Source organism: Seriola aureovittata, chromosome 2 (assembly GCF_021018895.1).
Source record: "Seriola aureovittata isolate HTS-2021-v1 ecotype China chromosome 2, ASM2101889v1, whole genome shotgun sequence".
Classification (NCBI taxonomy): domain Eukaryota; kingdom Metazoa; phylum Chordata; class Actinopteri; order Carangiformes; family Carangidae; genus Seriola; species Seriola aureovittata.
This window is the reverse complement of record NC_079365.1, coordinates 17699459-17716058: the sequence shown is the minus strand read 5'-3', so window position 1 is coordinate 17716058 and position 16600 is coordinate 17699459. Positions and strand designations below refer to the sequence as shown.

Below are 16600 nucleotides of genomic sequence, written 5' to 3'. Positions count from 1 at the left end.
TTACTGGCATTTGTGCAAAACATTATTGGGCAGCTTCATACCAAAGTATGAAGTATGTTCCATGTCGACGTTCTCTGCATATCTATATCCTGCAGTGAAGACAGTAATAGGCCTAAATCTGGACATAAAAAAAAAACTTGCAATACGGAAAGTAAGATGAGTCGTATGTCAGTAAACCAAACTGGATAGACGTAGATTGTGGTATCTTATAAAGTGTATTGTGGGTTGCTGAGTTGTCAAATGGCTAACAGGTGTAAAGCTGTGCAACCTTGGTGAGAAACCGTTTTAACTGAATGCATCCCTGCCACCGTCTTCCTTCTAACTTCAACTGCATCTGGTTATTTAAAGCTATTCTGGCTGGCTCTAATGCATGCAGTGAACACCAAACGTTACATTATTGAGCATTAACCAACCTAATTTTGTGGGACTTTATAGCAACGGAAAGCTGTCAGTGTGCCATGAGTATGACTCACCTGGATTTTATCCTATCACCCAAAAATACCATGGACTGAAGCAGTATCTATAAACAACCAAACTGATTTCGTCAGTACAGAATTACAATGCAGGCAAAAAACTGTGTAGTTGAATTATTGCGAGCAACTAATACTGTATATATATATATTCAAATTATGATGCTTAAAACTATAATCACAATCAACTCATTTGCTTATAATAGTTGCCAGAGCTAAATACATCCAATAACCTACCCAACATAACTGAATGTAGTCACACACTCACACCTCACATGCAGGTTTAACCTCACTGTGGTTCCCATCGTTGAAGCCTCCCAAAAAATGCAGTGTTAAAATTTGAACAAGTGTATTTCTTATTTGTACATTGTATCATTATTACCTGCCTCCAAAGAATTTTATGTGTGCTGGTATATTTTTCTGAAGACGGGAAATAGATACAGGGAGCTATTTCATCCCTGTCAAGGATTTGTGAGGTAAGTTGAACCCAAATGCAGTCAACTCTTGGGAGACGGTGAACGCAGGTTTATTTAACAAAAAATCCACACGTGAACGTGACATGAACAGACATGAACAAACCCTGAACTAAACAGACAAAGCGACCCAGACAAAGGGAAGCAAAAGGACTATATAGACAAGGGAGGCAAGGGTGATTGAACACAGGTGAAACACATTAGGGCGGGGCAGACAATCACCACAGACACAGGACCAAGACAGGAAGCAACACACTGACACACATGGAAACCTTATTACAAAATAAAACAGGAAGTGACAAAAACTCCAAAACAAAACTAACAAAAAGTGTCTGCCATAGCAAACCATGACAATCCCACTGTTATTCTATTTGTGACTTAGCAAATTGAATTGTGAAAAGTTTTCTCAGTAATTAAAGGAATTAAATTATTAAATACAGAAATCTTATTTATTAGATTTTGAGTTGGTGTCATTGAAGTATTGCCTATAAATTGGGGACCCCAGGTAGAGCCACTGTTACAATGCAGTGGCTAATATACATATACATATAAACTGAAAATGTCTGTTGAAACAACAAAGATTATATATAATGTTGGAAAACACACATCTGGAGCACTGAGGCATAAACAGTTTATATTTAGAGTTTTGTTTGTTTTATTCTTCAGTAACAGCGGAACACACTGTTTCTAACTGCTAACTATTCCCAGTGAATATACATTTTTGTGGTTACATGTGCAGTTTAATGGTACCACATCATAGTATGAAAAATTCATAAGCATGGGTGTTGACGAAATCTGTTTCATTATTAATGCTGAAGTAACTCTGAAAGTCAGTACATGAAAAAAAAAAACCCAGCAGTGACGACACACAGTATGAGAAGGTCAGCCTATATTCAGTGAATAGTCAAAAGATATTTGCATCACCTTTAATTACGTTTGTGTGGTTATCTTAATAACATGACCAGTATATTATGTTTATAACATGAGTCTTAGCAGCAACAGAGTGTGAATTTTTAAGTCACAAAACACCACACATTGATAACAAGAAGGATGATGAAAAACTCTTATCAAGTACAGTTAGCTGTGTGCCTGCTGTGGCCTTGTGCCTCGAAGCACTTTAATTGCACTGCAAATTTGTGTTTGCCTTTCAATATAATCCCATCTGTGGAGACATTCACTGAGAGAGCAGAGATGGGAACAAACATAACACTTCTCTCCGTCTGTGACCTCCCAGCTCTTCATCTTCCCTCTGAATGCAGTGTAACAATGGAGAAGAGCAAGGGAGAGGGAGGAGGATTGCCTCACTATTCAGGTATCTACTGATGGTACACAAGCTCAAGGATAGCAGATTCAATTCAGAGAACAAAAGTGTGAGAAAGGCTACAAACCCACATGAAAGATATTTGCACAGGAAGTTCTAAGCTTTTAAGATGGAGGCGAATCAGTCTATTAAGAAACATACCGATTGAAAAGTGTAAACCTGTGAAATTACTAAAATAAATACCATGCTATGGGCTTGAGCTGAGTGAATTTCTCAGTCTTTATTATAGAGAAAAATGCAAAAATACTTCACAGCTGATTTGTTAAATTTGATAGCTTTTTATACAACGCTGCAACAGGAAAAAAAAAAACTATATACTATGTACATTTCTTTGTGACAAATCAAATATGCATTGTCTCATTGCATTGTCATATTTTCTTTCCCTGTCTCCCTCTGCAGACTTTTTCTCACCAACATCTTGAAAAGCTGAGATACCTTGAGCGATGTTGAGAAACTTCAGACTGTGAATGCACAGCCCACAGTACACAATCCAGCTCAAAACACCTGCACGGAAAGGTTCAACAGCAGTGAATCAGGCACGTTCACTTTTCTTACTCCTCGGGCCATTTCATACCAAGTGGTGCAATGCAGAACGTCTGAATGCCTCGTACTACAACAAAGCCAAAAGCTCATTAGATGAACTTCTCATTTCCGTCACGATACAGATGAATTACCAGATATATAGCATGGATGGATATATTAGCAGAGCTTTGTCAGCATCCGGCTGTGACAGGGTCAGAGCCCCACTGCTTCCAAGCTCACAGCCTTGTTTTGAGTGTGCTTGATCATTTGTTACTGATTGTTTCTCTGTGTCTCAGTGAACTCTCTGCAGTTTCTCTGATCTGGTAATAAGGAGGAGTAGAGAGATCATACATTTTTAGCTTACATCAAAAAATAATGCACATCAAACATGCTACAGCTCACTCAGATAAAAACTGGCCACAGTCATTGTTTGGCACTTTAAAACCAGTGGTCCATCCTTACTCATCATCACTGCAGCTCCTGGGAATAATGTCCCTACACCAGGTGTCCATAGTTAAGATTTAAACTCTGACAGCTACACCAACTGTGCAAACTGGCTACTTCTCTTGTGTCCTCCCATCTGTGGAACACAAATTTGTGTTAAGTCTCAGTAGAAAAACAGCTAGCCAAGACTAGCTAGTTTCTTTTCCCTTGGCTAGTTTGTCATGGATCACACAACAGCTGCTGCACGACATTTGCAGTTTCGCAGATTCCAACCGAACCGCGCTTCGAAACCAGGGCAGTGTGAAATGAAAGTGTAAAATATTTATAAATATATACACTTGAAGACAACAAAAGGAATTTTAGACCAGACACTTTAGGGGTCCGCTGTCAGTGCAGCTCACTGTGCTACTGGCATGAGATGGGCTGTGTGTGTGTGTGTGTGTGTGTGTGTGTGTGTGTGTGTGTGTCTGTATAAGTGTGGAAGGAGCATATTTAGTGCTTTCTGAATAAGTAGACCGACTGACACTTGGTGTAGGTGCCCAGGAGCTTCTTTCTGAGAACCAGGCGTTTCATTGATCCATTTATGGTTGGTTCAATCAATCCCCAGCTCATTATTTGCCTTGATAGAAGAAAACTTCTTTAAAGGGAAATTTTATTCATGAAAGTCCATTTGCTCTTCATGGGGAGTAAGCTATACTACACAGTCCGTGAACAGTTGTGTTGTGTTGTGTTTTCACAGACTCTAACCCAGGTGATGTCATCCAGGTTATCTCGACTTGGATTTACGCCACATTCATGTCATATCGGAGTTGGTGTAGTTACCACTTTCTGACTTTAATGCCCCCTGCTTTATAGTGCAATGCTAAATAAATCACAGACTCTCTGTTTAAGCTGTGCAGAGCTAAAAGAGGCTGATTTTCTCACACAAGTGATTAAATCGATACATTCATTGAATGTTTTGGTCATCAGTTCTTTTTGTTTCAAAAAGAGGCCCGCCAACACACTTTCTAATCCACACATAGTCAGCTGAGCAGGCTTACTTTCTCCCTTAGCAACATACTTCTCATTTACAGTATTACAGTATGTCTGTTAACGGGGTCAAACCTGGAAGTTGTCCAATACAGTTCAAAGCCAAAAACTAAACAGAAAAAGGAGAAACTGGCATCTAAACGAAAACAAACTAACAAACAAAAAAATAAAAAATATTAAAAATAAGAAAAACAGATCCATAGTCAAATCTGTACAAATAAAATTCGATGCAACTTTTTTCAACTTTCCCATCTTCAAAGCGGGTGCCAGTCTTTCATCTTTCATTTCAAGTTTTGATTCCAATGCCAGTGTTCCTGTTTAATGCCCAATTTTATTTTAACTGCCAACAGCATTCACACAATCCCAGAAGCTGAACTGGCAGATCAATCATGAGGTGACACAAAGAAGAGCCCAGACATCTATTCAGAGACTTACTTTAAAGACTTAAGGCTATTTTGTGGCATCTGGAAGCCTTTATATTTGGTGGCCCACAGGGCTGAGGTGTAGGTACATGTTGTGTTTCTTCCTCACTGTGGGTTCATGTACAACTCATAACATTTATTTATTGTCTAACCCTTCTTTCCCACACCTCACCTCCTCTTCATCATGTGCAGTCGATAAATACTCTTCAAAAAGATCTGTATTTCATCATAACCAGTTCTTCAACTGACCAGTAACCATTTGGGCACATTGCATTTTATGTTTGCTTCTGTAAATAAAAGTAAATCTCTCATATGACCATTGTTCATGACAGAAAAAAAATATATACATGGTTTGGTTTTTGTTCAGTCTTCAGCTGGAATCATCACATCATTTTCAAATCTCGAACCCCCACCTGAACACAACCAGCACTTGACATTATTAACGCCACCTTTTTCAGTACCTGAAGGCAAGGGATTAAAAAAAAAAAAAAAAAAAAAAAATCTTTTTTTAGAACCATAAATTATTCATAGAGAATATTACAAATGCTAGATACACAGATTAGGCAGAAGCATGCGGTTTTCACTGTAGCTGAGCTGACATAATTCAGACCTCTAACAGTATGTGTTTTTCCTCTCTTCCACCTGGCACAGAACAAGAGTCGTGCTGCCTCAGACCATGTGTCATTGAACTCGGAAGCTTTTTTTTTTTCCAGTGGCTTTGATGATCCACTTTCATGATGAACTCCTGTGCCTCGTCTTGCTCTAGTTATCTCCATATTTTTTTAACCGGTATTCTGGTTAAGTTAAGAATAAAACGTTTTAGGTGGAACTGTCTTGTTTGACCATCTGCAGCAGGATTTTTTCTTATTGTTTGTTCAGGATGTGCTTAGAAAAAAACAAGTCTGGGGAGACATACACACATTTTAAAGACAAGTATTTGCAATAAACCATCTTTTTGTTCAAAAACACTATTTACAGTGCAACCCAGAGCACAGTTCAATCTTCAAAGGAGGGACAGAAACGCAGCAGCAAAAATCAAGTATATGGGATCCAAATTCATTGCCCCTGGTAGAAAGATTGCAGGTCAATATAAACCATTTCTTTGGTTAAACGATTCTGCATTGTCTAGTGCTTACATTCTCAAATGCCTTGGACTGTCTAATTTGCTGTGGAGATCATTTTAATCACATGCAAGAAACATAGAAAGCCCCCAAAATATGCCATATACTGCGCTGTGATGATTGGGTTGAAAGACTGAATTTGTCACATTTGCTTAGCAGATAAATAGAGTTGAGAAATTGTTTGTGTAACACCTTTGTGTTGAGCTGTCCTCTGTAGTGCAGAGCACCACTGCAGCAGTAACTCAAGTATGAAGAATAGAAGGAGGCATCGGTTGCCCTCTAGTGATACTGACAGGTACAGTTGCACAGAGAGCTGACTGTATAATTCAGTTAGGTGCAGAGATTTTTGAGGATCAATGGAGCTGCATCCAGCGTGATGATTTCGCATGCACACATAACCTTGTGTTAACATTACCTTCTAAAGTCAATATGAAGGGGATATATATTATATCCCCATATAGCACAACAAATGTGAGAAAACAAATAAAAACAAATTTGACCCCTGAGCACAAGTCAGCATTCATAGACCCCGGGTCTAACTTTCTTATAAACTGACTGAGGCATATATAAAATATCCTCATGGACGTTGACATCCTTTCCTATAAATCTGAGAACAAAAGCACATGTTACATTCACTTTGTCTCATTCACACTTGTGCTTTAGATGTTAGGAAAAGCATAAAACTTCCAGCGTGATTTTGTCTCAGCTCCAGTAAGAGTTTGTAGAACCTAAAGTGTCTTAAATCACTGGCCAAACCGTCTCTCAAATCCTCAGGTTTGTGGACATGATCAACCAACTATGTGAAGAGGTGAGCTGTCCCTCATCCTCTATGCTCCGGATCCTGCTCCTGTCAGAGTCTTAGGGCTCTGAGACACTCAGCTGGCAGCATGACAGTCTGTGTCCAAGTCTGAGGCCTCAGCCTCCTCTGCAGATCCGCTGAGGGAGGGGTAAGGCCTTGGCTGGTCTAAGTTGACGTAGGTAACCTTCAGACTGATGTAGTGCTCTCCTTCCAGACAGAACAGGATGTGTTGGATGTCTGTAACCAGGCTGTGGAAGCTAGGTCTGTGCTCAGGCTCTGGGTCCCAACATGTCAGCATGATTGAATACCTGTGGAATGAATCGATATGTAAATCTGAGAATGAGTTAGTGCTTGAGTAGCAGGTGAGTAAACTACTGAATGATGGTCGCTGTGAGTTTAAGAATTATTATACTACAACTGAGGAAAAACTGACACACAATTGCTGAAGCTATTGCACTGTATCATGATGTTATGTGATATTCATATGGTGCTGCTATTATTCTTACAGTGTATCAGGACAAAACTGTGGCTGTGGAAGCCGACGTCCCTTTAACAAGTAGTTTGTGATATCATAGGGGTCCACATCTGGATATGGACTGGCACCTCTGGTCAACAGCTCCCACATTAAGATGCCATACGACCACTGGGAAACAGAGAGGCAATGTATTTTAGATACAAATATAATAGACACAGACATATTTCTGTGGCCTGGATTAAGTACACTCACCACATCAGACTTGGTGGTGAACTTCTGTGTTTGCAGGCTTTCAATGGCCATCCACTTCACTGGCAGCTTTGCCCGCTTGTGATCTTGAACGCTGTAGTATTCCTTGTCATAGATGTCCCTCGCCATGCCAAAATCAGCCACCTTCACCGTGAAGGTTTCATCCAGCCTGAAAAGAGGAGACATCTTAAGAAAAGGATCAACCAGATGATGTATCTCTAAACTCAAGGCCTACGCCTAAATTTACACAAATCTGGAGGATCGGTGTTGATGATCTGTGACGCTCCCATTAGATATTTGCCATGCACACGTAGGGAGAAAAGTCAGACAATGAGAATGGTATCAGATGTATCATCTAATTCTCTCTAAGAAAGGAAAAAGGTGTACCACCCAAAATGTCAAACTATTCCTTAAATATGTATCGGCAAATAAACAGATCATACAAAGCAAAAAAAACTTTACCACCAGTGTCACAATTATTGATCATCCTAAAAAGACCTTGCACGGATAAGGTCCTCTATTTTGCTTTAATACATCTTTCAGTACAGCATGCAGATGACACGTCAACTTGTTCAGGGACAGTGAAATGGCCTCCTGCGGGCAAGACAAAGCTTTTCCACTGACATCTCACAGGCCAGTCATAAGTGTATGATTCACACTTACATGCAGTTACGTGCAGCCAGGTCTCTGTGGACAAATTTTTTCTGGGCTAAATACTCCATCCCCTTGGCAACCTGAAGCCCAAACCCGATCAGGTCTTTCACTGTTGGGTTCTGTGGAGGACAAAGACATAGTAAAACAGAGCAGTAGTTGCCGAGTAGTTAAAAACTCCCGGCCAGGTTGAGAGAGAAAATATTCACAGTCATGACCCTGCTGGTCCAGAGAGTTTCATTGCGTAAGTTACCCTTTTCTCAGAACGGATGAAATGACGCACATCCCCGTGCTTCATGTATGGTAGCACCACCAGAGGGAGCCCTTCTTTAGGTAGCATGATGCCCAGCAGAGACAGTATGTTAGGATGGTGGAAACCTTTCATGATGATGCCTTCTCTAAGGAACTGGTCCACCTCCCTCAAATCTGTGATCCCTGTTTGTGAAACACATGCTGTTATACAGACAAGCCTACCAGCCAAGAGCTCTTGAAATGATGATTTCCTTTATAGAATAGGCATTCACATACTGTTCAACGATTTTACAGCGCAGTGGGTCTCTTGCTTATTGCTGTCTATCAGGTATCCATGGTAAACTGTCCCAAAGTGGCCTGCACAAGAAGAAAAAGTGGTTGTTATGGAAGTTCTGTGAAGAAAGAAAGAAAGAAAGAAAGAAAGAAAGAAAGAAAGAAAGAAAGAAAGAAAGAAAGGAAGAAAGGAAGAAAGAAAGAAAAACAAAACAAACAAAACAGACCACAAGACTTACCTTTGCCAATTATCTGGCTATCCTCAATTCTGAGCATGTCAGCAGGGATCAGCACATCTTTGACCTCTTCAAGGAGATCAGAACTCATGGAGTTATTGTCCAGTGGCACTAAAGGGATGGTCAGATGATCATAGCTGGCAGCATATAATAAACCTTGGAATGCCATTCCTCCTGATCCTGATGTTTGACTGGACAGATCTACTGCAACACACAAGCAAAAACACACACACCGAGAAGGTTTAAAGTTGTAAAAAGGCCAGTCGAATCTTTTGGTTCTGCTCATACCGAACAGACTTTCTCTTTATTTAGTAGGTTCTAAAGATACAGAGAAATTTAACCAATATGTGCCCTGACGTTTTACATTTATGTATTTATTTACCAGTCTCTGTACAATACTACAATGTTTTATAATATATACATATACATAAGGTTGTACTCCATGGGGCTGCTGCAGGGTTAGATGTACAGGATGAAGACAAGGGAATGGAAGGAACGGATGGAAGATTCAATTTAGATTTAATGTGGAGTTATGAATGAATGATTAAATGAATTAATGAATTTTAGATGCCACACCTCGCCTGTAGTCCCCTGTCGGCGAGAAATCAGAGTTGCTGCCAATGCGGTTCCGTGAAAGCATTGTTGATAAACGATTCTCTACTTCAGCTGAAAGGACACATTCGATAAATAAAAATCTTTGATCATTAAACCAAATATACGGTAAAGCCAGTGGCAAACGTCTCAGTTGGTCAAGGGAATAATAAACAAACCATAGCTCAGAATGAGCATACATTAAAAACTTCTCTTTACAAATCATAATCACAGTTGTAATGTCTCATTTTTCTCACCTCTCTTTTTCTTCCTTATATGGATCATCACGAGTAATGCTAGGCCAGCACCCGCTGCAAGTGCAGCAAGGATCCCCAGTATAATGCCCACAATCAAAGTTTTGTTGTTGTAATAGACCACTTTACCCACGTCATTTTCTTCCCCGTTCACAAACACCTACAGCAGTGGAACAGACGATTACTTCTGATAAATATACACGATTTATTATCGGCTGATAAGAAGGTTGATGATTCTCTTACCTTGACGGGCAATCCCTCGCTGGGAATGATCAGGCCTTTAGGAATCCTGCACGTCAGCTCGTTTAGCAGCACTTGAACGTTGCAGTCCACGCCACCGATGGTCATTGTGATCTTCATGCATGTGCTCACTGTATTCAGTTTACTATGCTGTTACATATGTGAAAAGAAAAACTGTTTCAATTTAAAAGACAAGTTTTAATTGGTGTTCTGCGTAGAGTAAAATACTGAAGAGTGCAAGCTTTACTATTATTAAGATTTTCATAAAAATGCATGAGGAAAAAAAATGTGTGTGAACATACATGCAATGATACTTCTGTATCTCCTGGTTTTAAAGGTAATTCATTGTCATCATTTTCAAAGGGAATGACTTTGGCGTCAGGGTGGTAGTCAAAACGTCTCTTCCAGAGGTCACGTCCTCCATCCATGTGAATAAAAATCTGTCCTGTGTCAGACTTTTCCTGTGGCATTTCCTCTTGAAAAGCAGGGGTCCAGCATTCCATATGCGTGGCATTTGCTGTGCCATTGCACACCTCAAGGGAAGTCAGCATATAACATTTCATTTTAAATCACGACTACTGTGAAAGTTTGGCATAATTGTAAAGCAATATTGGGAAAGAATGAGTATGGCTGGCCTTTCAGTCACAAACAGGTTCACAAACTTCAGCTCAGTTTATATGTTAATGTAAAAGTACCTCATTAAATTGCTTTTCTCTGCACACAGCATGCAGTTTAATGACCTGCTTTGAATTGATTAATGCGCTGCGTCTATAAAGTCTTACACAAGGACTAAATCAAAGCGTGAACTTACTTGTTGAACAGATTGCTCATGGAGATTATTGGGAGTGTACTGAACCACAGTTCTGTGGGCAGAGTCAAGATTCTGACCTTCTATCACCAGCTTGGAGCCACTGAATGACAATATAAATGAGCGTGTTAATAAATAAAACTCACTGCCTTTACGTTATGATCATTTGAAACATGAGTCTTTCAATAAGGCCAGACTGGGGTCAGTGTCCTACCGTCTGAAACTGCAATGAGGATATACAGAGTTTATAACAGGGTATTTCTTGTAGGAGAACATCTTAGTGGCGGTCACTTCAGAGCTGTCAATGACAACTTTCACATGTACCGTCCCGACAGATGCTGCAGCTGTTGTGTTGCAGACGATTGAAGATAAAGCCCCACTTCTTTCATGAGCACTGAAAGCAGTACAGATCACAGTAACCAAATGTGTACAATACTAAAAGCCTTGAATGGAAAGGGATATCTGAACACAAGGGATATCTGTGAACATCAACATGTAGCCATCTACGTTGCTCACCTTTGAATGTTACACTTGTTGTTTCCAAAGAAGACATCTCTCTGTATCCCAGAACTAAGATACCTGCCTGTCAGTGTAACCTCTGTTCCTCCAAACAAGGGCCCGTAGTCAGGTCTGATTTCTGTTATGCTCGGCTCCTGATTAAACAGAGGTGAAACATAACATGTTACAATCTAACAACGCATTATACACATTATTCCAATACATAAATATCATACAGAGAATATATTGATACATAATCTCATTAGAAAAAGAGGTTATTCTCACCACAAAAGAGAAGCCAGACTTCTGAGCTATGCCTTCGATTGAGTAGCGACCTTCCACTTCACCCTCGTGCACTTCCAGAGTGATGTTAAGGTTCTGGTTTGGTGTTTGGTCGTGAATCCTGCATACTAGCCTGTATTAAGGAAACAAGAAAATGATGTGTCTATGAATTCTGTAGATGGAGATATTCCAGTGAAGCAGGAGTCAAGTGACTATAAATACTATTGGTTTATGAAAAAAGCATTGTCACCAAAACATAGATGGAGAGGCTTGTTCATCTGTTGTGCGTGTGAAAATGAACTGTCTGTGTGGCATGTTATTTTGCATCTGTGCTACTCACAATTCACTCTCGCTCTTTTCAGGCAGGATAGTACACAAAGTCCCAGAGCCCACTGTGATGATGTGGGTTTTGCCGCTGATGATGGCAGGTCGCAGACCGGACTGAAAGTCCCTTCCGCATAATGTCACCTCTGTCTCCCCACCAGCAGGTGCCATCTTTGGGAAAAACTGCAGACAGAAGGATCACCATCCAGAATATTAATCAGCGTCTCAGTCCAATCAATGTGATCAATGTGACTTTATGACTCATGGCTTTTAAACTTCATGCACTGCGTAATCAGTCACAGCTAGCAGCAGATATACCTCTGTTATGACAGGTGCACAAGAGTCTTTGTTCCACTGAGAGGTACATTCATGCTGCCGCGAGCAGATTCCTGAACACCAGCCACAGTCCATGAAGCGTGGAGCCGTCAGACACGCGGAGCATGTCATAAAATGAGTACACCCTGGTCCTGCAGTGGGCACCCTGAACATCTTGATGACGGAAAGATGGAGATGAGGGTGGGGTTAGCAAGACGTAAAAGAGTCAAAAGATAAGCACTCATTATAAATATGTACCTTATTTCCAGCGACAAAGAGAAGTAAATCCTTTGAGTACACAGTTGCTGTCCTGGATATTGCGGCCTCTCCCAGAGAATAGTTGGCAAAAACCAAAGTCCTGTACGTGGTAAGAACCACCTGAATCAGAGAGACGGAGAGGCGATGTCACAAAGATATTCGTTTTTGGACGTCTTAATATGTAATCAAAAAAAGCAGAGAAAGAAATGTAATATACACCAGGTGTATCTTGTTACCTGCAGTATCCTGCCATCTGAGGTACCAAAATGGCCCAGCGTGCAATTCCCAAGAGTGGTGACCAGGACAGAAGTGAACAGGACATCTCTCATCCGCCTGTTGAAGAGGTCTACTCTGTAGTATGGCTTTGACACCAGAGTGGGCATGTCACTACATGTGTCATTACCTTCAGAGCTCTGTGCGAGTGGGTGAGACAAACAGCACAACGATGTTAGCACATAGCCACTAACAGGAAGTCAAATACTTTTTTATACTTTACAGCAGCGGGCCCCTTCTAAGCAGATAAAGTACATTTACATGCATAACCCTTGACGGGAATAAGGGTTGAAGGAGTAAGCAGAGGGAATATTCATTCATCCTGTCACAGCAACAAGCTGTGAGAGCTACAAGGTCATAAAACAGTAGTGACTCAAGCTCCATATGTTGATTTGGTGTGCAGATTGTCGGCTATTGAAACTGGACTGGAATTAAAAGTAATTATCTAAAGGATAGAGGATATGGATGAGGATATGTTGAACAAATGGTAAACATTCCATTCTTAAGCAATGTGTCTGACCTGCCCCAGCATGCCTCTGTTCGCATGAAACTTTCAATGACCTATATTCATGTCGTTTGAACTTTTCAGTCACTTTGTACCTCAACATTTCGTTCTTGAATACACTCGGTATCTAAGTTATGTTATTGCACTCATCCAATTCAAGAAAAAAGTTGATGAAAACAGTTTTCAGATAGATTTATTTTAGATTACGATGGTTTCAGCCATCAATTTGCCGCTCACATAAAATGCGTAAAAGCCAGGCACGGTGTAACACAGTCCCTCCCCTTGAAATTCCACCTTTTTATCAGTAGGATTTATAACTTGTGTTTGTTAACACACATTCCTGTAAGTGTACACATGGCTGTAAGAGCTCAAAGGACACAGTCTGAACTCCATAAAAGGAACAGACCACACCTGCATTATTTTTTTGAGAACCAAAGCCAAATGATCTGGCCAGTTAAAGTTATTAACCTTTTGAGTTTCCGTTTCCCTCCACTTAACTTTCTTCTCTTGTAGCATATCAGTTAAGGACACTGACCGGGATCAGACTTTTAAAACAAAGCAAAAGATAAATACGGCGAGCGGAGAAACCGCTGAGTCAGTTATCTTGAAATACATATTGCTCTGCACTGTAAACAGCTGCCACCCTTTCACTAAGAAAGACTGAAACTTAACAGAGCAGAGAAATGGTGTGGCAATGTGCAGGTCACACATCTGACTCATCCACCTCTCCCAGTTTTCTCATCTGGCCTTGCGCTCTCTCACACATACACACACACACACACACACCCACACACACACACACACACACACACATACACACACACACCCCTTCATCCAGCAGTTAAGATTTACATTATGTACTAACTGTAGCGTCACTACATAATATACTATCTGTCATGGCTCAAGACAATATTTGACTGTAAGCTTAATGATAAACTGCTTGTTCCGATCACAGGTGACTAAATGGCACACTGTTTGTCTGGACATGTCACTTCCTGTCTGGACACAGCGGACTTTTGTACTATGTCTCTGCTCTGGTGACAGCCAGACATATAAAAAAAAAGAGTTACTCACTTCATGTGGGCAGCTCTCGCATGGCTGGAAGTGGCACAGACCTCTGGACAGCTGCTCTGTACCTGACTTGCAGCAGGCCTCCACGCCCTTGTCAATCGCAAGGTTTACTTTAGTCAAAGGGAAAGCACACAGGGCTGAGTTTTTCTGAGGTTCACCGTGCTCATTCACCTCTGCAAACACCCCGTAAAGAATATCTTCTTTCTCGTCCACCCCCAGCTCTTCGGCCAAGTCCTTCCCGGCTCGACCAAAGTGGGCTGCTTGTAGCCCGTTATACACAATGTCCTTGTAACCCTCACTCCGTCTCCTGCGTTTTGGTTCATACCGACACTCCAGGACCACCTCTCTGTACATCCACACCTCAGGAATTAATATGGGCAGTCGTCCCAGACGAGTCTGAAAAGCCGAATTCTTCCTTGAGGGATTTTCTCTTTGCAGGGACAGAAAGTAAACATACTCCTTGGTAGAGAAGCTGTGGATGTAATTAATCCGGTAAGAGTCCCGGAAACTGGGGAGCACTGTCAGGCCATTTGTGACCATATGAAAGCCATCTTCAGTTGAAAGTGGCCTCATCACTGATATGGACCTCCTGGGATACCTCTGTGCCACTTCGTCATTGACAGAGGCTGCTACAAAGAACAAGGACGTGGCTGCCTGTTCAACAATGGTGACTGTGGTGCCAAGTGGGCTGGCCAGACAGTCAGGACAGTTGGATGGAGAGTTTTGCTCTTTTTTGTACAGACACTGAGGCTCAGGCTGGGGAAAGGAAACATCAATGAAGTAACAGATCCCATGCTGAGTACTCCCACAGATGTACAAGTACAAATAGGGAAATCCTGCAGGATCCAAAAGCAGAACCTCATTGTCTGTATCCACTGGATCCCCAGGATTTGTTTCTATGTCACACACCTGACAGGTTTGACATTCTGGGCTGCCAACAGGTCCAGTTCTCACTTCCCATATTTTTTGCATAGTATAGTTGACTGCCTCTATTACATTCTGGCATCCAACATACACCTCTGGCTGCTGCGAATCCGTCTGCACCGCTATGTTCTGTATGGGTTTGTCTGACTGGAAGTGGGGGAGGGAATATTTTACAGTGAAATCCACCGGCCTCTGAGGAGCAGGACATGTGTGCTGCCCTGAGGCGATGTATGTCTGTATCCATATGCATACTGTCAGCAAGGCGGCCCAAGTGACCATCTCCACGTCACAGTCCACAGTGATTGATTGCTACCTATAAGATACCTTCCTCAAAGAGAACATTCTGGAGGACGAGCAGGAGCTCTGTGAGGGGAGACAAGACAAGGAATGTTGAGATTTAACAGGCAGAGAAGTAACATTTTATTGTCACGTTCAGGAGATTTTCACTGCTTTTGAAGTGTGCCTGGGAGATAATGTCAACATTTGAGCTTGTTTAAACTGAGAAATACATGAGGAACTGTGGAAAGAGGAAAAAAGTATCAGCTGCTGTTTTCCCGCGGAGCCCCGTGATGTGGTAGCTGATGGGTTTTCTTTTCTTTTTTTTTTTCTTTTTTTTTTTAAACATCTACAGTGTAAGATAAATGACATTCACTTACATGGCAACGCTGTGAAACTATGAAGCCAGTGGAAAAATAATAAACTCTACTGTGGGCAAGACATGATATGCTGCAACTTGCGTTGCAACTATGGAAATGTTCAGGTCCCAAGAGCCATATACAGAGTAAACAGAAAAGTTTAAGCCTAATATTGTCAAAACGTAAAAATACCTAAATCAATGGGCACTCATATGCAAATAGTTATCCCGTATTCCTAATTTTAATACACCACTGGGCATTGGTCAACTATTTTCAAAGTTTCCAAACAGAGAAGAACAGGTAGTCTACACCGCTCTCTAAAGGGAGAACATTGTGTTAAGATGACCATAATTAAGATCATTTATACTGGTATTAACTGTTAAAATTAAATCTCATGTTCAGGAAAGCAAAAACTGAGCCGATGAGTTGTGAATCGTAACCAAAGTGCGTTGAGTCATTCATTAACGTGGGCCAATAGCCGCCCCAGACATCCTCTCTCCCTAAAAGTTTATAAATAAATATATCTTACCTCGCTTTGAAAGGGTGTTGGGGTGTCGTTGAAATTCACCCAAAGATCCCAAAACGTGAATTCTTGGCAAACTGATAAATTTCCTGCGTTAGTGAAGCTCCACTCACTGACGTGCAGCGAACTCACCTGACAGTACCACTGCCACACAGTTTACACCGACACTGAACTAGTCCTTGAGTCAAGTCATTAACAGCTTCTAAGTCTGCGAACGAGCGCAGGATGTTACGCTCACCTTCAAAATAAAAGCACGACAGGAAAAAGCCCTCAGGCCCCCCGTGGGTCTGATATGAAATCTATCACGAGTTCAATTTGTTTTTGACGCTCTCAGCAAAACTTTATACATTCACACGATAACA

At 41.1% G+C, this 16600-nt stretch overlaps 1 protein-coding gene across 3 annotated transcripts; it reads right to left on the bottom strand.

Annotated features, from left to right (window-relative positions):
* Nucleotides 1-2454: 2454 nt before the first annotated feature.
* Nucleotides 2455-16405, bottom strand: LOC130186097 (macrophage-stimulating protein receptor-like). 3 transcript variants are annotated; one of them, XM_056402836.1, is made up of 21 exons: nt 16245-16405; nt 14160-15443; nt 12544-12720; nt 12308-12427; nt 12053-12223; nt 11751-11917; nt 11414-11543; nt 11147-11283; nt 10845-11024; nt 10634-10733; nt 10125-10355; nt 9826-9972; nt 9586-9742; nt 9314-9403; nt 8741-8941; nt 8505-8585; nt 8230-8411; nt 7989-8098; nt 7329-7494; nt 7108-7244; nt 2455-6909 (listed from the first exon to the last, which is right to left on the bottom strand). In XM_056402836.1, exons 2-21 carry the CDS (start codon nt 15357-15359, stop codon nt 6678-6680), a joined length of 4116 nt encoding a protein of 1371 aa, XP_056258811.1. In that variant the 5' UTR covers nt 15360-15443; nt 16245-16405; the 3' UTR covers nt 2455-6677. The 3 variants fall into 3 exon arrangements, with proteins under 3 accessions (XP_056258811.1, XP_056258827.1, XP_056258820.1); XM_056402852.1 differs by having other exon boundaries at nt 8741-8938; XM_056402845.1 differs by lacking the exon at nt 16245-16405 and having other exon boundaries at nt 14160-16203.
* Between the last annotated feature and the right edge of the window lie 195 nt (nt 16406-16600).